The sequence below is a fragment of the Protobothrops mucrosquamatus genome, unplaced genomic scaffold (genome assembly GCF_001527695.2).
Source record: "Protobothrops mucrosquamatus isolate PMUCROS unplaced genomic scaffold, P.Mucros_1.0 scaffold126, whole genome shotgun sequence".
NCBI lineage: Eukaryota > Metazoa > Chordata > Lepidosauria > Squamata > Viperidae > Protobothrops > Protobothrops mucrosquamatus.
In genome coordinates this window covers 1,085,122-1,110,095 of record NW_015386493.1, presented here as the reverse complement: position 1 = coordinate 1,110,095, position 24,974 = coordinate 1,085,122, and the positions used below count along the sequence as shown (strand labels likewise).

At 38.2% G+C, this 24,974-nt stretch overlaps 1 protein-coding gene across 1 annotated transcript in view; it reads left to right on the top strand.

Moving 5' to 3' along the window:
- TRIO (trio Rho guanine nucleotide exchange factor) overlaps nt 1-24,974 on the top strand; it is a 244,272-nt gene that overhangs the window by 89,932 nt on the left and 129,366 nt on the right. The window contains exons 5-9 of the mRNA XM_015813007.2: nt 4,704-5,216; nt 11,074-11,196; nt 14,328-14,519; nt 19,235-19,366; nt 23,897-24,127. Coding sequence (XP_015668493.2) covers nt 4,704-5,216; nt 11,074-11,196; nt 14,328-14,519; nt 19,235-19,366; nt 23,897-24,127 — 1,191 coding nt within the window. The remainder of the gene's footprint in view (nt 1-4,703; nt 5,217-11,073; nt 11,197-14,327; nt 14,520-19,234; nt 19,367-23,896; nt 24,128-24,974) is intronic.

The following is a 24,974-nucleotide window of genomic DNA, read 5'->3' as shown; positions in this document are numbered from 1 at the left end:
TCCCTCTCACAAATTACTACTATTGAGCAAGGTACCCCCTATACTATACCTGTACATTTGGTTTTTCTTGCCTAAATGTAGAACCTTACTTTTTTCACCATTGAATTTCATTTTGTTAGATAATCTTCTGATGCAAAATTATGTGTCACGGATTTGGTCAGGAGACAGTAATCTTGTCCCATTGAATATTGCTGAATGCCTTGGGAGATGGAATAGCGCAGAATATTCCAGGCATGGCTGTGGTTGATAAATGGGTCTTTTTCACGGGCCTGTTGAAATGAGCGGTAGTAGGGATAACCAATTTCTGCAGAACAAATATTTCACTGGAAGCAGACTAACGAGTAGCATCGAGGAACATGTAGTCTCTGAATATTTTCCCAGTATTAGAATATATTTTACATTGAATATATGAACATATATGAATATGTTTTCCCAGTATTAGAATGTATAAGAAGCAAGAGCAGTGCTTGTGGTGGCCCAGCCCACGCCTTCCTCCACACTACCTCCATTGAATATTCTTACTTTGCAGTGACTTTGGTTGCATCAGCATCTCCTCCTCATTTACATTATGTCAGCAAAGCAGAGTGGATCATACCCACTCTGTCAGATCTAGTGGGATAGGCATCAACCACAAGGGATAGGCAGTCCCACAAATAATCTGCTCCCCTGCCATGCAGGGCTTCAAAAATGAAAGCTAGCATCTTGAATTGCACCTAGAAGCCTACAGGGAGCCAGTAGTGCAACTTGGCCTTATGTGCACGTATCATCGGATGCCCACTGCTTCACATGCTGCATTGTGGTTAGTCTGAAAATTCCAAATACTTTTCAAAGGTAGGTTTCCTGCCTGAGCAGGAGGTTGGACTAGATGACCTCCAAGGTCCCTTCCAACTTTATCATTATTATTATTATTATTTGCAATCATCCAACTGGAAGGAGACTAAGATGATTGTAAGCAGTGGCTCCCCATCTGGGGACAGGTGCAACCGATGGGCAAGGTTTATTTGTGCAAAGATTTTCCTGGCCACAATTGCTACCTATTGCTCAAGCAGAAGCCATCAGATTGCACACCAACTCTTCCTGGGGAACTTTAACCCCATTCAGAGTTACGAATGGAAACTCATTACACCTGCTAGTGAGAGTATAAAACCCCCATCCACTCAGTCTTGTCAGGGTTGAGCTTAAGCCAAATCTTCCTCATCCATACCTGAATAGTCTCTAGGCATCATTTGTAGATGTGCAACTACCATTAGCATACATGCTAATAGATAACATCACCCAGGGTTTTTAAATGTATTTCAGTGGGAAGAAAATTAAACCCTGTAGTGCCGTGCAAAACACAGACCGAGGGATGGATCCCATCTCCACCCCCAACTGGAACCATCTATAGATGGAGAACCACTGGCAGACTCTGCCTCCCATTCCCAACCCACTTCCATCAGCCAGGACGTTTCCACAAATGATGGTAGCAAAAGCTGCTTAAGAGACCAAGGAAGGCCAGGATGGGTATACTCCATCCATCCTGACCTGTCTTGGTACTATTTTATTTACTTATTTGCTTTTTATGTGCTGCAACTGTAGCTCATAGGAATTGTGTTTCTTAAATTGATCCACTTTTTGTATGTCACTTAGGGAAGTGTTGCTGTTGGATGATTGATTGAATGAAGCAAATAGAACAGTGTTCAGGATGGCTTGATCAATGCAGCAGCAGCAGCAATGGATGGAATTGAATAATTGCCCTTTGCAGAAGACATACTAGCAGGAGAAGCTCATCACCTTTTTTGATGTGTGGGAGGATTTGCTGCTGTGAAATGGGAAGAGTGTTAGGCTTCTACATATTTTTTCAGAGAGCAGAGGCTGTAAGAAGAGAACTGGGATATTTGTACTGAACTTCCTTCTAATTTTGTAGGAAGGGCTGCCTTCTCCTTTGCTACTTGTTTGAGGATGGAGTGTGGTGGTGACTGTTGTTTGGGCCTAGAGCTTTGAAGCAGAATATCTCTAAAGTACCTATATTTTGATAAGCTGCTGGTTTGCACCATCACCATTTTGTATGCTCTGAAAAGCCAAAGAGAGAGAGAGAGAGTGGGAGGGAGGGAGAGAGAGAGAGAGAGAAGCTTTATATGCACCTTGTCTTTGTGGGGGCCTTATATAATGGTCATACAATGCTGAGCCAGATTACATCATGTGCTCTGTTGTGAATACACACAGATGCTTCTCCACAAGTTGTAATGCTTCCCTGTGCACATTTGTGCATTAGATAAAGGTTCCAGAGAGAAGGGCCAATTGGCATATTCATATTGGAAGTAGAGCGTCTTGGCGTCGCTTTATTCCCTGCTTCTGTGATAACTCCAGTTTGGATTAATTTATTTCTTGGGCTCTTGCAACAAGAATAGTGAAATTTGTAAATCTGAATTTAGAATTCTGAATAGACACTTCAGACTATTTTATTTTGTACCTTCCTATCTTGGCCGCCTTTGCATGGAATTATAAATCCAAATTTTGGCTTCAGATTCTGACTTTTAGGAGAACATTGAAATGAGATTTCCTACTTCATATAGCTGATTGCATGATACAAGCTATGGGGGAGCAATCACGAAATACAAACCAGTATAGAAATTTGTTCTGGTATAGTGTTAAAATTCACCAGAAGAGCAAATTACCAGCGAACCATCTTGGATTTTAAGATCAACAGAAGACATAGCTTTGGCTCATCCATGAAATTAGTAAGATTATGAGTGGAGATTCAGTCCACAGCGGTCTCAGTTCTCCCTCTCTAGAGAGAACTGTCAGGGTTCATCTACAAGTTTTCAGGAAGCAAAATTAAATATTTATAATTTAAGAAGACATTGTAATCTTGACTACTGGGAATTGTAGTTGACTCCACATATGAGTTTAGTACTTGGCATTAATTTGTGTTAGTTGCAGAGGGGGGGATGCTTTTATCATCATCATCATCATCATCATTAGACTTTATGCCACTATACACATACATACAAATATACATAAGTAGTCACTGATTACTGACCATTCAGTGACCATTCATGCTTACAGTGACACTGAAAAAGGAGACTTATGACCAGTCATTGAACTTCCAGCTGTCACAGCACCTCTATAGTCATGTGATTCCAGTCTAGATACTTGCCAACTAGCTTGCATTTATAGTGGATGCAGAATCCCCTCCCCGTCAGATGACCATAATTTACAACCTTCCCTGCTGGCTTCCCACCAGCCCAGTCAATGGGGAAAGCAGAGGAAGGGTTGCAAATCATCCAGTAAGTCTCTCACACCCGCCGGGCAGCAGTCACGCCAACTCTGCCACACTCGTGCCGTGCCTTGCGAGCTGCTTGCACACCCTCCCTTGTTAGACAGCAGCCATGCCCAGCCTCACCGTGCTTTACTTGCCTGCCAGCCTTCTTGCAAACCATATGGGACTGGCTTAATAACCCAAGATCCCGAAAGATTAGATATGCACAGAATAGATTGATAAATACATATGCTTAGATGCGTTTAGGATAGATTAATAATTTTGCTTAAAAATGAGATATTTTTTATATAAAGGATTAAAGACAATTTAGAATATTAAGAATGCTTTTTTAAAAATCTGAGGTTTATTGCTATGACATTGCTATGACATGATTTAAGGTATGTTATTATTTTTCTAGCTTGAAGAGACTGATTAATTGATGGATTTGATAGGTACAGGACAGATTAATTTTTTACTCCAAATAAGGGAGATTAATGGAAGAAGAAGTAAATAAGATCTTGATAAAATTAAGAAAGTAGAACATACGTGGAAGGGATAGTTGAATTGAAAATGTTTTTATTTAAAGTTAATTTGATTATGGTATTGTAAACTAATGAAGCTTAAAAACAGGTTCAGGTTGAATACACTTAAGCTAGAATTGGATATTTTAAATGTACTATGCTATTTGAGGGGAAAAGAGAGGGAATATTTGATGTATTGATTGTATTATGTATATATGTTTTGTTTTGGGCTGTTTGATTACCCTAGCACCATGGTGTGTCCTGAATATGTTGTTCTAAGAAACTAAAAAACCAATAAAATTTGTTTAAAAAATAATAATAACCCAAGATCCTCATTTAACAATGGGAATGGGGAATGCTGGGATTGCCATTGCCAAGCATTGCAGTCGCATGAAGTCATGCTTTACGCTCACATTACTTAATGTTGAAAATACCGGTTCCAATTCCTGTCATGAACCAATGATTACCTGTAATCAACCGAGTTTGTTTTTGTATGCCCTCAGTTGAGAGCTACCTACGAATGCAAGATGGGGTCAGATGAGTTAGCTTTTTATATTCATGTTATACTTTGGTCCCCAGATTCTAAAACTAATCCTTATCTTTTGCCCAAGAGACCACGATAAGAAAAGTCTATAGCCAGGCTATATCTAGTTAAATCTTGGTTCAGTCATAGCACTGGGAAACCTGGCTGCTGTAGAATTATCATGCTTTGGAATGATCTTGCCTAGTCTAAATTAATGTCCCATTTATGAAACGTGTTGAAAGAAACCCACGTAGAGGAAGAAAAGGTAGAGTGATAAGTAGAACAATTAAAACTGGTGTTACTTCATGTTCTTCTTATTATGTTTTATATATGTTATTTGTAATAGCGCCTAGTATGCACATTTGTGTGCTTAAATATACCATGCCGCATAGCTAACAATTAATCTTTGCTTTTTTAGACAAACATGGTGTCTCTGGAAGGCCTTACCAAAGTTGTCGACCCTTCTCAGTTAACTCACGAATTTGATGGCTGTTTGGAATATAACCACGAAGAATGGATAGAAATCAGAGTTGCCTTTGAGGATTATATTAGCAATGCCACTCATATGCTCTCTAGGTTGGAGGAGCTGCAGGATATATTGGCCAAAAAGGATTTGCCTCAGGACTTGGAGGCAGCCAGGAGTATGATAGAGGAGCATTCACAATTGAAGAAAAAAGTCATTAAAGCTCCTATTGAGGATCTGGACTTGGAAGGGCAAAAGCTACTGCAGAGGATACAGAGCAGTGAGACTTTCCCCAAAAAGAACTCCGGGTCTGGAAACGTGGATCTTCAGAATCTCTTGCCGAAAGTATCTACTATGTTGGACCGGCTGCACTCAACACGGCAGCATCTGCATCAGATGTGGCACGTACGGAAATTGAAATTAGACCAATGCTTTCAGCTCAGGCTATTTGAGCAGGATGCAGAGAAGGTAAATGTAAACTTTTACGAGCTGTTTTAAGGTGATTGGGCCATATATATTAGCACTTGGTTCTGTGGAAGCATCCTGCATTTTTCCCTTTTAAAACCTAGATTTTATGATTCATCTGTTCTCCTGGCCATTCAGGCATAGGAAGTATGTGATGATTAATGCCGCAGAAAGAAGAGGTGGCTTTCCTAGCAAAGTATGATGTTGCCAGAGCCCCCATTAGTTGTTAAAGCTTGTTCTTTAGCAGCCTCTCCAAGCTGATGCCCACCAGATAAGTGGGATTCTTTTAGTACAACTGGAGGACACCAATTTAAGGAAGGCAGTAGTAAATTATATGCACACAGACATAGAGAGACATACATACATACATGCACACACTCTTAAAGAAAGAAAAAGAGATAGGTGGAAATCTGACCTCTAATTTTCAGATTCCTTAATTTTTTTTTATAATCTGGCAGTTTTTTTTAAATTAAATGTTTATTTTTATCCCTCCTTTTTTATTCTGATAGGTGCTTGATTGGTGGTAATTTGGATACCAATCTTTTGCACAATTCAGAATAAATCACGGTGTAGGGACTCGCTATATCTAAAAAGTAAGACTAGGAAAAAGCATAAGATACTGGAGTAAAATATTTATTTTTATTGTTATTATAAATCACTTTAACCTAGCTAATTTGATGATTTGGACAAATTAATCATAACACTGGGATTTGAGTGAGATATCTTATTACCCTTACACATATGTACATGCTGTTCTCAGCCAAGGTTGGCTTCAAGTCTGGATTGCAATTAAGAACCAACAGAGAACAAACAGCCCAATAAAATCATAACCAATCCACTATTATTACTGTAGCTTGGGGGTTTTTTTGGGACTCCTGCCATTTTTCTTTTCTGGGCTGAAAATCAACATCTCTAAAGTTCTTTCACAGAGGGCTTTTTCAGGAGACCCAGCAAGTTTTTAACCATATATTTTCATCTAAACAGCTAAAATATTGCAAAAGTCTCAAGACAGTTATATACTCTGTATCGTCTTCCCTTGTGTTGAAATAGCTTTTTAAAGCATCTACAAGTAGAAGTCAAATAAAAGGCATAGGCTGCACTGCCTTTCAGGCTATTCTAATTCCAGCCCTAAAATAGGGTCTTTCTCTATTAGCTAGTAATAGGGATTTGGAGGAAAGAGTATGAAAAACACTGAATATTTTTGAATCTGAAGTATCCAGTTTTTAAATGCAACGTGCTTTGCCTGGAGTTGGAAACAGTCACTCCCAAGTATTTTGAGACACCTATTAGTGTGAACTACTCTGTTTTGAGCTAGGAACACTTCCAGAATGCTGGAAACTAGCAGTTTCACATCTTTAAAAAATTGCTTCATACTTGAAGCATAAATAGGAAATAGGAAGTTCTGAATTTGAAAGCAGTTTGACTTGGAATGTTGTGCATGTCCCTGTTTTTAGCCGTGTCTTAATATTCCATTGTTTGGATTTCATTTTTATAGATATTCAGAAAATATATGGTATTCTCTGTTTAGAGGTTTACAAGCTTTCTTAGCCTGATTGAATAGATGAGAAGCTCTGAATAGATTCTACCTAAATTATATCCTAACATGGGGACATATTTCCTGCTTGGAAAATACATGGATCCAGCATCCCATACATGCAGGAAATGTTCCCCCAAATTTAAGATTCAGCAGGGGCTGGAAAGAAGCATCTGGAAATATATGATTGATTCATCCTTTTTGCCAGTGACAACAGGAGACGATAAACATGAGTTGGAATGAATTCTAACCTTATGCTTTTCTTCTGTAGCTGGATGCCCTGGAGAATTAAATAAGTGAAAAGAATGTTGTTAGAATGTAACATACATTTGGGTTTTGCGCTATTTTATTCTAAGCAAAAACATATGTGTGCCATTGTATTTATATTTCAGGTTTCCTATGTCTGATTATCATTATTATAATGAACTAGACTGGTCCATGAACGTTTATTCCATAAGAAATTCTGTATTTGGGCATTTGGAGATGCCATAGCTCAAATTGAACTGTGTTTGATTACAACATAATTTTAACGTACTTTTGAAACAATATCTGTATCTGCTGGGAGTTCCTGCTTAATCTTTGCTATTAAAGTAAAGGCACCTGAGCAGCTGGCTTTAGATTTACATTCAAACTCTTAGAGCTGTTTGGGGCATCTTGGTTGTCTTTATTACTTTGTTTATATTTAGGGGGATAAGACAGACAAATCAGATGGTGAATCCCAACTCCAACTCAAGCACATAGCATTGGAGAGTATTTGTGTTTGTTTATTGTACCAGCAAAGAATTATAACTAGAACATCAAAGCTTTAAAAGATTATAAAGAAGAGAACGCCTCCCCCCGAGATATTGTTATTTGGATATTTTTATAGGACTCTTTTAAAGTGCGCCTATACCAAATAAACTAAATAGTAGGTATTCATTAGCTACCTTTTTAAAATGAGTTGTAATTAGATGTTTTAATTCTCATCCCACAAATTCCAAATAGCCATGCCAAAACTTCACATTGATTGACACTCTCGCTTTTCAAATCTCAAGTATAGCATGCAGTAAATTAAAACATATAAGCAATAAAACTATCTAGTTGAGCACATATCAACATCAAATTTAGAATAGGAGTATCTTGTTCAAAATTATGAGTCAATGTCCGAAATATTTTAGTTCAAATTAGAATTTCCAATCTACCTTGGACAAACCTGACTCTGAAATATCCTGTAATATATTAATACAAATGTAGCCTGAGAATTTTCAAGGGTTTCTTTTAATTTAATCTCGGGTATCCATTTCTTTCACTTTATTATTTATTTTTAAAAAGGCATATATTTTATAACTGCCTGAATTTAAATGTTGACATTTCTTCTCAACCAACTGACACCATAGAATTAGAAATTCTGAACATCTCAGTTAAAATGTGTTGGTCAACAAGTTAGTTATTTGCTCCTGGAATCACTGAAGGAGATGGAGGGATTTTTCAGTCCTATCTTTTGGCCCAGCACTCTCCTTCCCTGAACAGATGATATGATCTCAGAGCCTTCCCAAGTGGTAGTCCTGGGGGAGCACAATGTAAGGGTTGAAGCTAGTCAGTCTAGTGCAGCCCAGGATTTTATGGATATCATTACAACAAATGGAACTATCCAAGAATGTCATTGACTTGACATGTAGAAGAAATCATCAGTTGGACAGGAAACTGCTGATCTGGGCTGGGGGTTCGACACCCCACTGTCATGGATAGACTGCTCCGTTGAGATTATCAGTGTCGTTTCCCCATGGCAATGTGGCTTTCATGGTTTTCCAGTTATGTTAGGCACTTGAGTTGAAGCCCTGTGACTTGGCCCATTGCCATACAATAATGGGGCAGATGGGAGGATTATGGGTTTTTACACTGTGATATTTTAATGATGTAAGCTGTGTATGAGTTGGCTGGCCATATAAATTTGTTTAATAAAAAAAATCATAAATTATCCTTCCCCACCCCCACTTTTAGCCACCATCTCCTTCAGCTTGCCAAAATTACCTGGTTATCTTGGAATGACAACAATAAAGTAAGTAGAACTTACTTTACAAGTAAGAACAAATGAAGGAAACATATGACAAATCTAAATGAGTAGTATGAGAATTCATTACTGAGCTTACTTTACGGCATGGAAGGAGTTGTTTTCTACCATTCGTTGTATTTTTAAGTGTTTTTGATGTTTGTTCTGATTTGTGAAGCATTTTTAATACTTTGACCTCGAAAGGGAATTGATTATACCCTTCATGGCTTAATATGGTAAAGGGTGGCATCTGGTAAATTTGGCCACATCTGATATTTCATAATTAATGAAGATGTTTTGGAAGAGGTATCCACAGCACTGTGTAGTCCACTATTGTTGAGGCCAGAAGATGAAGATTATGCTCATGGAGAAATTCAACCAGTTATGTGTACAGGTAGTCCTTATTAGTGACTGCTGTGAACAGCAACCATTTGCAGTTACAATGATAATGAAAAAGTAACTTTGCAACCATTCCTCACATTTACAACCTTCACAGATCTGGAAGGGGAAGGAAAGCTGAAGTAAAATCACAAACACAATCACTGTTTCACTTGATGAGCACTTCAAATTAATGACTGTGTTTACAGTCCCTAAATGAAAACCAACTGTATTTATTTTTGTCTTGATTTGTTACATCTAGTAAGAAGGGGATAGCCAGTTGAATTGAAAAAGTCATTAATTCATTGTATTATTAATTCTGATAATGATCAGATCCTATGAAAGAAGCAAGAACCAGGCCACTAATGAAGAAATCTAACATGGACACAGAGTAGAGAATAAGGAAAAAATGAGCAACCCTACCTTTATTTTCAGATACGATACTCAAGTGTGTGGATGATGACCAACTCCAAGCATTCCTGCATGAAGTTGATTTTCTCAGATTCATTTCAAATTTGGTCATCCTGTGGGTATATTTCTCTCTGAGTGTAACAGACAGAACAGAGATTTGCGTATTATCTTCAAAATCTTAACAGCTTTCAATAGTATTGATGTGGTATCTTCCCGAAATGTCTGAGATAGAAGCACTGTTTTTTTCAGTTCCGCTCCTAGTTGACTAAACATTCTCAGAAGGTCGTGCTCTGGTCTTATACCCCTGTTCCATGGCAGCAGGATCACAGAGGTCCTCAGCTTTATGCCCATAAAATTTAATATCTATGTGAAAGCCATTGCAGGAGATCATTTGAAGTAGTGTGCTTAGTTTAACAATACACAGTTGATATACAGCTTTACCTCATTTTTCCATCTAAACTGGTGTAGCAGTAAATACCCCAAATCAGTGGCTCAGCATAGAAATGATGAAGCCCAATGAATGAAGTTCTGTCCAGACAAGGAGGTGCGCTTGGCGAATGGCACCTCTGCTCAAATGGACCACATTTGGCCTGTTCTGAAAAGGATTGCACTATTCTTAAAATAATGAACTGAGGATATTCCTGGATCCAGTACTGTCACTAGTGTCATAGATGGTTTTGATGGCCTGCAGTCTGCTTAGGGTGAAGTACTGGTTTGGATCCTTTCCAAACAGGAATATCTTGACATCAGTTATCTGCTCTGGCAACTTATGCTTGGGGTTAATTTTGAAGACAGTTCAGAAACTTTGAACTGTCCAAAATAGAGCTGAAGTTGGAGGTGATCAATATGATCACATTGGTTGATAATGCTCTTCAATTTGTTAATGCTTGTTGGTATGCTGCCAAGTTCTTATGAAATTCTTATAAATGAAGTTTCCTATTTTCATTAAATAGTTGCTTTTTCAGTTTATTCATCTTTTGAAATCTTACCTAATCCATTGGAGGGAAGGAGCCCACATCAGCCAAATACATTTTGGAGAGTATATACAAACACATTTTCGACCAAATAAGTAGAATATAAGGCCCAGGTTGATTATTTCATCTTGTTTCATTGGTACTGTACATCAATAAACATTTTTTCAGTGGGTGTTTCAACAAATTTTGCATTTGACAGATATTGTGTCTTTTGGGGTAGTGCTCCTTTATACTTACTTCATTTTTTCAAAACGAGTCATAGCATGTATCACTTTTATCAATTTCTTTTTGCCTAGCTAGCCTTTTATCTTTAGGTTAATATTTGAGGCATATTGAGAAACCAAAAGAGCCAACTAGTTGCCTCAAGGCGATTGTTACTAGCTACCTGAATGGTTATTTACATGACTGTCTTGCTCAGCTCTGTACTACCATTAGGAAGCTTTGCTAAAATTGTAAGTCATTTATATGATAATGGGCAAATGTTTTAAGCCTCTGTGCACTTCTATGCTGAACATTAATTTTTGCTTTCTTTAGATGTTTGACTGGATCACACACAATAAAGGGCTGTTTTTGAACAGCTACACAGAAATTGGAGCCAGTCACCCTCATGCTATGGAACTTCAGACACAGCACAACCATTTTGCTATGAACTGTATGGTAAGAATTTTGCAAGAGCACTTCGTTTCTTTTGATACACCTTGTTCTTTTTTATATCGAAGAATACAGAGCTTTGCTTTCTGATCCTCATTGAAGGCAGGGTAATGGAAAGTCTGGGGAGAATCCAGTGTAAATAAATAGCAGAGAAGAGAGATTGAGAAGAACATAGCTTGCTCGATTAGGTAACATACAAATGGAAAGGAGGACTTAATGGAAAAATCATTTGTGTGTGTGTGTGTGTGTTAGATACACATATATAAAACTTCTAGACATTACTGTTCAAAAAGTTGAAGTAATATTTAAAAGTACTATACAGTGTGTGTGGATGTGTGTCTGTCTGTCACAAACACACACAGAGTCAGATGCTGTACAGCAGGGGTAGTCAACCTTGGCTCTTTTATGACTCGTGGACTTCAACTCCCAGAATTCCTGAGCCAGCTAAGCTAAGCTGGCTCAGGAATTCTGGGAATTGAAGTCCACGAGTCATAAAAGAGCCAAGGTTGACTACCCCTGCTGTACAGCTTGGAAGGGAATAGGTAACTCATAGAATTCCCAAAGGAAGAGTAAAATACATTTCAAGCCTAATGGCTGAAGGGACCTAGCATTTAATTGACAGTTCTTAAAAGGGGTTTTGAAATGGAAATGCATTAATAAAACAAATGCTAGGATTTATTCAACTTTTGTGGCTTGTTTCTCCTGGGCATTACTTTCACTTGGATCTACAATTTGGATGTGACCTGTTTTGACAGCAGTTTTGAACTTCTGCAGTTTAGATGTGACCTGTTTTGACAGCAGTTTTGAACTTCTTAGGCCTACTTATCAAGAGGTCTGTTTGGGTTTTTCTTACTTAAAACAGAACTGAGTTTATGTAACTTAAGGTTGAATTGTGGAGTCCTTGGTGCTCTCTCCGCTTTATAATTCATTACCTGACTAGGTAACATCATCAGAATTTCTTTTTGAAGAAGAAAATGTGAAAGTTATAGCCTTTAGTAGAATTTTATATTTTCCTTAAAGTTTTATTCATATGAAGTCGTGTTCAACTTTTGATTGATCATTACTAATCAGTTTGCAATATGCCACTTATGAAAGGGAGGCTTCAAAAAGAGTTAAATCTTTTCTAGAGAAAAATAGAAACTTATCTAAATTAAGATTTTTTTTTAATACTCATATGATCCTAACAGATGTATCAGTCACATCTGTCCCAACAGACAACACAATCTATAGTGTCTCTTTTCTGGAACAAAATCTCTTTCTCTCTTTCAGCTCTGCCTTATTTATGGAGAGCAGGTTCATTGTCCTGAAGCAGGCTCCTTTCAGCTGAATAAACAAAACAAGAAGGAGAATCCCTTTCAAAGCTGTAGTTCTTTCAGGAGAACCATTGCCTACTTTGAAGAAAGCAAAACTTTATACTTACATTTTTGAAAAATGGTTTCCCCATTATCACACTTCTATATATAATTCTCTTAGCATTGGGAAGATGTCTACTTAATCAGATTATAGAATGACGAGCTTGATTTTGTACTACGGTGAAAGTGAAATCTCTCATCCAATTCTAAAGTAAATGAGGTCAGGTCAAGAATATAGTTGAACTGGAAGACCAGTGTCTGAAATTCATTTCTTCTCTTGAAGTCTCTCTCCCACCCAGACCTGAAGTTCTGGGTTTTTTTTCTAAAATTACCCTGTAATCAGCAGTTTTTATGCTTCTTATACAACCTTGAAAGAATATTTTAAACAAAAGATCCACTATTAACATTAGTTGTTCAGATCAGTCCAAATGCAGTATGTCCAGGGTTTGTCTTCACCTTAGTATGCCTCCCTCTAGCTCAGTTTTTCTACTGCTCCTTAAAACAGGGGGCAGTGAGTTGGAAATGGCATTGGCACAAACATTTGACATTTCTCTTTACTTTTCCAGAATTCAGTAGAGAGTCCTAAAACGTGGGGACAGTCAATTATGTTTTCTTACGATTGAACTATCGGTGCCATATATACCACGTTAGGTGCCTAATCATTTAAAATCAAAGATAAGAAGCTAGTAGTATCACATCAGATAACTGCTTTTGGCAATAGCTTCCTGGGTTTCTGTTAGACCAATGTAGCTCAGGGTTTCCCAATCTTTTAGCCTAATGAGTAATGTTATAATCTGAAAATATGTGCAAGCTGTCTTTGCCTTTTTGGGAAGGGAGAGTTTGCTCATTCAGAAAATAAATTCTCAGAAGTTACAAAGCACCTCTTTATCAGAATGCTATTGGCCACCACATCTCGTCCTCCAGCACAATGTTCTTTCTCGGAAAGTACTGTGGTATACTGTATTGTGTTACATTGGGTAAAAACTTACTGCATTTTAGTATGTTGTTATAAGCCAGTGTAAGTTGAGATGATTTGACAAATCAAGTTGAAAACAAAATACCATTGACTTACACACAAAATATAGTAAAAATGCAGAGTGTGACAGAGGAAAAGCTGACTCATATTGAAGGATAATTTATGGTATTTTTCTTAGACTTCCCCTCTCCTTGGCACTGAATAATTTCTTGTCCATTCTATTTCAACTTGCAACCAGAGCCATCATTTAATGTTTGTCATGCACGTAAAAAAGCACGACTTCATCTTTTTCCTATTGGGGAGTATTTTTGATATGGTTGGTCCATAGTATTATGCATTTGGTAGCAGAGCTCCCATCAATAAGGGTATCTTGGTTTTGTTTTTTTTTAAAGAAAATCTGATTTATATTGATTAAGCTCTGGGTTCCTTTTATTCGTATTCTCCCTGCCTTGGTTTATTTTGCCTATAGTAAAAAAATATACAACAGGGAAAAGGTACTGAGAGCCCTGTAGATATAGTTGAGTCGGAGCATCCAATAATCAGTATAAGCAATGGTGAAGAGAAGCCTAGTTTTAGAATAGTGTTTACAAAAACTCAATATTTTGTCTTTTCAATTCAGCATATTGGAAGTATACTTTTTTTTCTAAATAATAAGACTGGAGAATTTCTCTTGATGTAGACTTTAAGCAAGGTGCCTACTGTAAGGACATTAGCAGAAAGCTTTTATCTTGGCTGATGCTGGTTTTTAAGTCAAATCATCAAGTTTTAGTCCCCTTAGTAATCTTGTCTACCTCCTTCTTTTTTTATAGAATGTGTACGTGAATATAAATCGCATAATGTCGGTAGCCAATCGTTTGGTGGAGTCTGGTCACTATGCTTCACAACAAATCAAGCAGATTGCCAACCAGTTGGAACAGGAATGGAAGGCATTTGCTGCAGCCTTGGATGAACGCAGCACCTTGCTGGATATGTCGGCTATTTTCCACCAGAAGGCTGAACAGGTCAGTCATTCCACAAGGCCAAAGGATGTCTGTTGGTTTTCTAAGGTGTGATTGAATTTTATAATTGGTTGAGGACAAGAGTAGACAATCTAAAATTCTGAGACACTGTAGAGAGTGTCAAACTTGTGACGTTACGTGACGTGTCGTGATGTATTGCGACTTTTTCCCCATTGTTGGAAATGGGGTGGGCGCGGTTTTGGCATGACACATCCGACCCGTGGGTCAGCAGTTTGACACCCCTGTTGTAGAGCATTTGAATTATTTTATTAAATTGCTGATTGCAGTTGTTGAAAGTGGCCCTTTCCTGCCATTTTGAGCCATAGGCCAGCCATAGAAGCCATGTGCAAACCATGTTTCTAATCCCTTAACCAGATTTTCAGAAACACAAATGAACGTTCCCTTAGATCAGTGGTTCTCAACCTTTTTAATGCCGCGACCCCAACCGGTCATAAGTCGAGGACTAAGCCGGTCGTAAGTCGAGGACTAAGCCGGTCGTAAGTCGAGGACTAAACCGGTCGTAAGTCGAGGACTACCCAACCGGTCGTAAGTCGAGGACTTTCCCTGCCCGGGAGCGCCACGCATGCGTGGTTCCGCCCCCTGTGCCAGCCAAGGCATAGCTGGCAAGAGGCAGAGACGGAGCAGGCCGACCACCAGCTGGCCCAGCCCAAGGGAGGTAAGGCACCCGCCGGAAAAGGGGAAAAAAATGGCGGACAAAAGAAATGGCGGACAAAAGAAATGGCGGACAGCCTTGCTTGGCGACCCCCATGAAATGGTCGATCGACCCCAAATGGGGTCCCGACCCACAGGTTGAGAACCACTGCCTTAGATATTGAGAGGAAAAGCATGGTTCTTACCTACGTGGTATCAACACTTCATCTGCTGTGACCCTCAGCTCTCCTATAAATGTTAGACATGCCCCCCTCTCCGGCTGCCAAAATATTCTCCATCCTGGTTAGAATCAAGGGACCAGCTTGTATATTTGGCTTGCAGAGGTATTGAGAGGAGAGAAGACTCCTTACGGCTGATGAATCACTTAAAGTTACATGCAGCTATGATCTGGGATCCACCCTCTTAGATCTTGCTTTAGGCAGCAAGAAAGAGCCATCGTTGTGGTTGGTTTTGCTGCATTGCAAAACTGTACTTTATTTTTGCTGGAAGGAACAAGGAAACTCGTGTCTTGATTTTCTTCCTCCTATAAAAATTACACAAGGGAAAGAAATTGGAGTCTACTGAAATATTTTTTTCTTTAAAGGAAAGGCCCAAAAAAGGAAGCTTGAGGTAAATTTGTCTGTACCTGCTTTAAGGATTGTTGGTCTGTAAACTATGAATATTCATAGGTTCCTGCTCAAGGCATACATTGTAAAGGGCCTCAGAAATGAGCTGAGGATGAATAAAAGGCAGAAACAAAACAATCCTTTCTGCAGATTCATTTTCCATAAGTAATAAAGGATTTCTAGGAAAATGGAGGTGTTAGAATTTAAAACTAAAGTTAAATATTTTATCCAAGGCAAATGTTTCACTCTGGTTCTTAGCTGTTAGTTTTGCTATGTAACAGTTGCAAGTTATGTGTTGCTTCCAATGACTTAAAAACCTAATCTAGAGAGAAGCTGGCATAGAAGCTAAGCTCCAGCCCCTGAGTGGCCTTTTTCCATAACTAGAATGTGACTTTCTTAATGCTATCTAGCCGTGGTGGCGAACCTATGGCACAGGTGGCACGCAGAGCCCTCTCTGTGGGCACGTGCGCCATCGCCCCAGTCCTAGGCCTTTAGCTGGGTTTTCGCTTTAGGCCTCTGCCACCATGCGCAAAAAAAAAAAAGGTTCAATCAATCAATTTCAACTTCTCGCGGAAAAAAAAAGATCTCGCAAAGTTGGAATTGATTGATTGAACTTTTTAGTCCCACTCAGTCTGCCGTTACCACCGCAGCCATGCCCACCCAATGGGCCCACCCCCACCCAATGGGCCACCCCCACCCAATGGGCCACGCCTACCCGGCACCCAACAATACATAAGTGGGTTTTGGGTTGCGGTTTGGGCACTTGGTCTCTAAAAGGTTCGCCATCACTGCTATATAGTGTTCACTTATAAATTTATCTTCGTGATCTACAGTATTGTTTCTATTATAGTTAGCAGTGCTGTTTGAACTACCTTTATTGAGGGAAATGGGAGACCAATGTTCAGCTCTACTCTCTTTGATCATTGGAATACTATTTCAGTTTCTTGCTCCACTTGTACAGAAATACAGAAAACATAGTATCATATGATTCCTGATGCCAGCTGTCTTTAGCCACAATTTGTGTGGCCAGTACTCATGATGGGAACTGTAGTCCAAGAGTATGCACTTCCCAGATTCGCTCTGTGAGGGAGCTGGGCAGTTTCTAAATGTAATATATAACTAAATATAAATAAACATTAAAGAGGCCTAACTTTCTTACCTGGTATGTGTGTTCTAGATTGGAGAGCATATTGGGACAATTAGGACTTGTATGCTCTCACTTAGGACAGTGATACCCAAACCTGGGTAAATTACCCCAAACTGGATAAAAGTGTCTTTTCACAAACCCATTACCCATCATAACAGGGACATTTAAATTGACTTGAAGATTGACATGTGCACTAAAATATATTCAAAAATCTCCCAAAGTATTCCCATAAAGATGAAACTGCTAATAATAATTTGTTGAGATGACATAAACATCACTCAACAATATTATTTTTATAATACAGGTCCTTGAGTTATGACCATTCATTCAGCAATTGTTCAGAGTTATGACGGTGCTGAAGGAAGGGACTTGGACTGTACTGAAAGTTTGATAAGATTTTCTGATAAGTGGTTTTGGGCAATGAAGAATAAAGTTTGGAATCTTAGGGACTTCCTTTGCTTGCTGATGACACAAGATACACCCAATTATCTCCCTCTAGGCTGCTGCTGTTCCTCATTACTAAGCAGAGAAACATTGCCCTCATAACTTGATTGAATCTCAGTCATACTTTGAACACCCAAACCAGGGCCCCTGCTTCCAGCTAATCATATAGTAGACACACACACATACACACAAAAATCAACTCCCTAGTGTAGTTGGGGTTTTCTAATGGTCGAGAATTCAGCTCTGCTGTTCTTTATAACAATCTCCTTTGACATTATTGTCTTTTCTTCCGTTAAGCAAACAGCTCTATGATAGGTTGGCCGGGAGGCTGATTATTTTGAGAAAAGATCATTTGATTTCATAGATCCAATCCAATGAAAATTATATTTTCCAAGGCTTGTGTCAAAACCCCCCTAGATTTTCTCATATTAGAAGGAAATAACTGCCACCTACTTAAATTATATTTCATTATCAAGGGCCTTAAATGAATGTGATGCAGCTGGGAAACATTTCTTTCAAACTAGTGAATGATCTGTTTTTGATCTGAGCACTTTAAACAGGTCACTGTCTCTTGCCTTGAGAACTGTTGTAATGCAGCCACAGATTGCTGATTTGCAAAATAAGAATAGTAAAGGCAAAAAGTCATGAATTCAGGTAGCATGTTCTAGGTTTGCTACAGGGAGTTGCCCTATTACAGTATGGACAGATTACTGAAATGTGAAGAATTCCACAGATGCTAAATCGCATATAGAAAATTTAATTTCTAGTAACCCCACCCCCCCCTCAAATTGATAAGAACCCTATCTGAAATGATAACATAATGGGCTACTTGACTTCATATCATTTGTGACTGATTTACTAATCATATTTGCTCCCTGCTTGCTTTGTCACTGAGGTGAGTTTTTTTTTTATAAACATTCTGCCAAATTAAGATAAGGAGACACTGTCTACTTTCCCTAAGAGTCAACAACAACTTAAAAGATATTATCATTTTGAGTATCTTTGTATCCCTGAGGCACATATGAATAGTACAGAAATTGTTGAGGAAAACATGCCTCCTTTTCATCTGCCTTAAAATCGGAAGGGGTGTTCATACCTCAAAATGCCATTGAATTGTGTGGGATGTGTATTCTTATAAAAGAAAAGAAGCAAATTATTTTTATTTGGCTATTTCTGTTCCAGGAGAAATAAAACTAGAATGTAGAGGAGTCTGTTTGGATTAAATGGATTAACCTCATTAATTGTTTGATTGGATACTTAATTGTGTACTTTTTCCACACAAAACAAGAAAACAATCTATGAATTGCAAGTTATTGTATTAATGCAATGTGTCTCTTGAGTGTGTACAGTATTGATGGTGGGGATGATAGAAGCAAATGATTTGATCTGATTTTCTGGTGCCAGAGATTGCAGCTGAACTCTTTTGGATTCATTTGGAATTCTTTTGTATGTGAATTGAGGTTTGGCTTCAGATTGTTTTAATGTTTCCATATGTGTTTGTTTCCTCTTCCAAGCCTCTCCATAGCTAACAAAGAATTCTCATATTACTGAAGTGTTTGTTTTCTTTTTAACAACTCGCTCTGTTTTGCAGAGGATAGTGAAATGAATTGGTAATTCCTTTTTGAAACCCAATCATTTTTATATTTTGGAGGAGCCAGAGTGGAAATAAACTTGAAATTATGTTAGCAGCTGAAAAACTTTGTCTGCTTTTTAATGAAGGGGAAAAAACTTACCTTTGAAAAGAGGAGCTCATTTTGTAAAAAAAAAAAAAAAAAAGTGCTTGCTCAGAGAACTTGATGTTGTTTCTTAATGGGAATGCTTGTAGTGAAGAAGATTTTTTTCCCTCCTAGTACATGAGTAACGTGGATTCGTGGTGTAAGGCCTGTGGTGAAGTAGAGCTTCCCTCAGAACTGCAAGATTTGGAGGATGCTATTCACCATCACCAAGGAATATATGAGCATATTACCCTGGCATACTCTGAGGTAGGTGATATTCTATTTCCAGCTTGTGAGTACAATGTTTGCCATATTAAAAATATACAAAGGGCTTGTGCATAATAATATAACAGTGATCGTGCATTTAGCAAAAACAATGAAAATAAATTCTGTGGCATTTGAAAGAGTAATAACTTTTATTATTTTACTGCAGTACAAGATTCTGTAAACCAGAGTTCACTTTATCATTTATGTGTTTATGAGGAAGAAAGCAAAACTTGAGATGGGTCAGGCCGAAAGAGAATGGTTGGCTAAACGTCACCCAACGAGTTTCATACCCAAGAGAAGGACTGGAACTCAGTCTCTCAGTTTCTAGGCCAGCACCTGAGTCACTACACCAAACTGGCTCTCAGTCACATATGCCAAGCAACTGTGATTAAGAATTAAGAAAGTTAATGAAGAATTAAGAAATTTGATGAAGAAGCTTTTGGTCTGCAAATTGTGTTTCTTATGGGAATATGTTTGTCCTTAAGATGCTAGGAAGCAATTGTGCTTGCTTCAGTAAATTAACTTGGCATCACTGTGGAATTTTTAAAAACTATCTAGAGATGCTTTTAATGCCCATTTAAGTTTGCAGTAACAAAATATTTATCATATTTAATTGGCATGTAGTTTGATTGCAGCTCCGTTAAGTAAACCCTGGAAGTAAAACAATACTAAATATGTGTGAAATGATGCAATTCTTTATTCTTTTATTGGCCAAGTGTGATTGGACACACAAGGAATTTGTCTCTGGTCCATAAGTTCTCAGCGTGCATACCAGCAACAAGTGATAAATCATGATCATAACATACAAGCATCATAAATCATAAGATACAACACTGAGTCATAAGATACTAAATAATCAACATAAATCATAATAGGATACTAAATAAAAGCAATCAACTTAAATTATGAGACACAAACATCAAAGTTATAGTCATAAGGAGCTAAGGAAATAGGTAATGGGAAAGATAAGAAGGATAATAGTAATAGTAATATAGCTCTACTAGGTGGTTTGACAATGGCTACAAAAGAAATGGTCAAACATGAACACAGTCTTCAGTTCACTTACTGTGCTAAGCCATGATTTTAAAATGGTTTGTTGAATAAGCCAACATGACTGCTTTCATATACTTCTCCTGCTTCTGCTTTTGAAAACAATCTTCTCCCCCAAATTGTTCTTTAAAAGCATCACCTATAGAAAAAGTTTCCTATATATTAGGGTTTCTGCTTTGGAAACCCTACATTTATAGGCTACAACTGTGGCTCTATCAAATTTGCCCAAAGAACTTTGGATCCATCGCAAAAACTGGTCTCTCCAGCTTCATTTTGGGTGATAATCCAAAAGGATTAGAAATACTTCTTATGCTCTCACCTCAGCTTTTAAATAACAAGAAATCACATTTGTTCAATCTTTTTTTTTTTTTTACTATAACTAAAAACCGTTCCTGCTTTGCACTAAATTATACGGCTACAGTTTCTTTTTTAAATTCAGTGGCTGAAATTATTTATATCATTTTTAAGTGATGTCTGTTGGCTATTTTACAACCATTTACAGTACATTAGCAGTTCAGGCTTACTGCTGCTCCAATTATCACTAAGAAATAGAAATATAGTGCTGGTGACTTTGTGATTAAATAAAATTATTTCAATCTTCTACTTACTGTTGTCAGGCCTTATATTTCAGAATGCCTCTGTAATAAGATCAAGGACACTTTTCTCTCTCACAGCGGTGGTGGGATCCTGCATTAATATAAACTTGACATCTCATATTATTCTCACTGTGCTATGAAGGCAGTTCCTCATCTCCTTTAAAGAGTGGGGGGGGGGGAATGAGCATCTGCACCAGCACTGTATAGTTTGAGTTAGTAGACAATATCGCTAGCTAAAATTTCCATATCTCTTAAGTTTGAGCTGTGTTGGTAGCAGTAAATCAACATTTCCAATCAGGACATGTTGATACACCTGAGTAATCTTTTCGCTGAAAGATGTGTATAAGTCATAACTGATAACTAGTCAAGGCTTATTCTTGTGACTTTATGCAAAAGCAGCAGCCATTCTTACGATAGGAATCAAGTACCCGATTTTCAAAGCTCACTCTTTAGGATAACCAAAGCCCATGGCAACATACAAATCGAACACTTTTTTTTTTAATAGAAGAGAGGAGGAAAAGTACTCCTTTATTTGGATCCTTCCAGGATTTTTGTTTTTTTAAAAAATAATAATAATGTATCGGAAAGAAATTCAGGCTGCAAATCTTCCCCTTCCTGATTCTATTTAAATGTTTGTACATAGGATTGTTTAAAAAAAAATAATTCATGAAATTTCATGAGAGGTGTTTTTGGAGTTGTTACTGTTTTATTTTTTTTTTAAATGCAAAACAGTCTGCTCTAAGCATTTTGGAAGCATTTTGAATTTGGAAACAAAATGCTTCAAATTTGGAACCGCCTCTGTTTCCAGCTTGAGATGCTTCCAGAAAGGCTCCAGAATGAATTTTGCCTTTAAAGCAAGGCATTTTGAACAGTTCACACTCAGAATCTTTTAAAATGAAACATTTATCTATTTATGCAGCTCAAGCTTTTTTACATGGCATTTGAAACAGTCTAACCCAACTATTGACTATGTATTTTCTGCCATTTATAAAACCTATTTGACTGGCCCTTCCTACAAATGATGTTTATTATTTCTTTTTTTTTTAAAGCTTCCTTAAATGACAACTTCCCATTGAAACATTCATTTTTCAGTCAAACTAACCATGAAAAGGGAAGAAGGCAAGCTTGTACAATCTGAACGCTGAGCAATTTATTTTCCTTTCTAGGAAGTGAGAAAAATATCAAAGTCCTGTTTCTACGTATACAAAACAGAGTTATAAAGATAAAGGAACGATGTTGTTCTCTTCAATAAACCTCAATAAATTGTAGCCAAAAGAGGTGTTCAGTCAAACCTCAGATTGATTACAAAGTACTTGTGCCACCAGAGTCATATTTAAAATTTGACTGAAGACAGATGGCAAAAGTAACTTAATTTATAATAATGTTGCATGGTCCCTTTCAGGCCTGCCCAGGCACCCTCCTGAGGAAGACTTGATGTTTAAGTAGTTTGTTTTCAGTTCACTCAGGCTAGAGCAGGGATAGGCAACATCGGCTCTTTTATGACTCATGGACTTCAACTCCCAGAATTCCTGAGCCAGCATAGCTATGCCGGCTCAGGAATTCTGGGAGTTGAAGTCCATGAGTCATAAAAGAGCCGAGGTTGCCTACCCCTGGGCTAGAGGCTGATGAGAGTTTTCAGTCAAATGAGCAGTCACCATCAAGTATGTCTCATTTTAAGCTTAATTCTCTGTTAAGGTACCTATTAATCTACTTCCATTTGCATGCTTTCGAATTGCTAGATGGGTAGAAGCTGGGGCAAAGAATGGGAGCTCACCCCCGTTTCGCAGCACTTGGGTCTCGAACCCGGGCTTTCCAGCTGACAAGCTCAGCATCTTTAACTGCCCTAGCGTCAGACATGACTGGACAGGAAAACCTTTACCTTTACACTTTCTCTGTTAAGGCAGCCTCCACATGGCCAGAAACCTCTCCATGACTGTGTCAACTTTTGATTCTGTTAGAAGGTATACCTTTTCTTATCTCTCTCTCTTTTCTGCACTATTAACTGCTTGTTTGCAGAAGCTCTTGAGACATAAGGATTCTTTCTGCATTACACAGCTATAGGGATGCCAATATAGAAATAAGAATAATCCAATCCAAACCAATCAACCAGAGGCTTTTGTCTATCTCAGGGGTCTTTAAACTTGGCCCTTTTATGACTTGTGGACTTCAACTCCCAGAATTCCTCAGCCAGCGTGCCTGGCTGAGGAATTCTGGGAGTTGAAATCCACAAGTCATAAAAAGACCAAGCTTGAAGATCCGTGGTCTATCTGGAAACTTCTGGAAAGCCTTCTATTTTAATGTTTATTGATACCATGACATCTTGGCAACGTGGATATTGTACCTATATTTAACCTGATGCATAGTTCTTGACTAAATAACTTTATTATCAAATGATTGCAATTTTCTCCTGTGCATGCTGCATCTGAAACCTTTTGTTTCTCAGAGTTACACGTAGAAATGTGTAAATGTAACTATACACACATCTCCCTCTTTTCGAAGTCAATATTATGGTTTGTGAAGACAAATGCGTCAATTCATTTTGAAGAAAAATAGTAAAATTAAAGCAAAATGGCTTGCATTTTAACAAGCTTGGAATTTTAACAGTGACTGCTATTATAGACCAAGATTTGGGTCTATAAGAATTCATTACCTCTGAAGTCTAGCCTCTCCAATAAAGTCTTACAACTTGAAAGATTTCTAGAAGTAGGATTTCTCGATCAGGGAAAGTAGTTGAAATAAAATCTTGAATCCCTTCTTACTTGTTTGATTTCATCCAAAATAAATTCCAACATGCTATTCTTGTAAAGATACATCGAATTGGCAAAAGCAATGTTGCAATTCCATATTATAGAACCATGTAAACACCTTCATTCTTACTTTCTAGGTAAGTCAGGATGGGAAATCACTGCTTGACAAACTGCAACGACCTTTGACACCTGGAAGCTCAGATTCCCTAACTGCTTCAGCCAACTACTCCAAGGCAGTGCACCATGTCCTAGATGTTATTCATGAAGTGCTGCATCACCAGAGGCAATTGGAGAACATTTGGCAACATCGAAAAGTTCGCTTACATCAACGGCTTCAACTCTGTGTCTTTCAACAGGATGTACAACAGGTCAGTCCATATCTCCTGCTATTGGGGATTCGGTATGGAAATGCATGCAGAGGCTACCCACACCTTCTTGCTCTAAGGGGAAGTTTTAAAAAGCAAAATTCTCAGTCAGTGCACTTTCCTATTATCTTGATTTGTTGCGTTTACAAAAGTAGGTTAAAATAAAATGCTGAATTTGAAGAAGGAAGGGTGTAACTGTAGCACTGATATACCAGTAGATGTCTGCTGGACAGCTGGCAGTTCCAGGGCCAAGTGCCACCTAAAATCCTGTCTGATCTTGACTATTGAAAATTGAAATGAGTGTTACCTATAAGGTCTGAATGAAAATTGAAATGAGTGTTACCTATAAGGTCTGAATGAGCAATTCTGGAAGTCGAAGTCCACAAGTCATAAAAGGGCCAAGTTTGAAGACCCCTGGTCTACAGTTTTCGTTGGAGGCGACAAATTGTACATGCCTAATTTCCTACAGCACTTTATGGTTGAGAAAGAATGACTGGCCCAGAGTTAGCCAGCTGATCTTTGTACCTGAGGAAGGACTAGAACTCACAATCTGTTTCTAACTCAGGAGAAGCCATTACCCCAAGCTGGCTAGTGAAAGGTTTGTGGTTCAAATGAATACCATGACTTAAGAAGTGATTTGACCAAGAGGTGACTCTGGCCAGCACAAAAAGTGACTCTGGCCAGCCTACAGAGAAAAAAAAAGTCAAACAATAGCCATGTCTAACACAGCACAAGAGATTTGATCAACAACAGAGCCTCCTCGAGATCTCGCCAGTCCTCTGAGACCCCCAGGCCTAATGATAAAGCCAAGATTTGATGAATTTCCAGAAAATAAAGTGAGATGGATGTG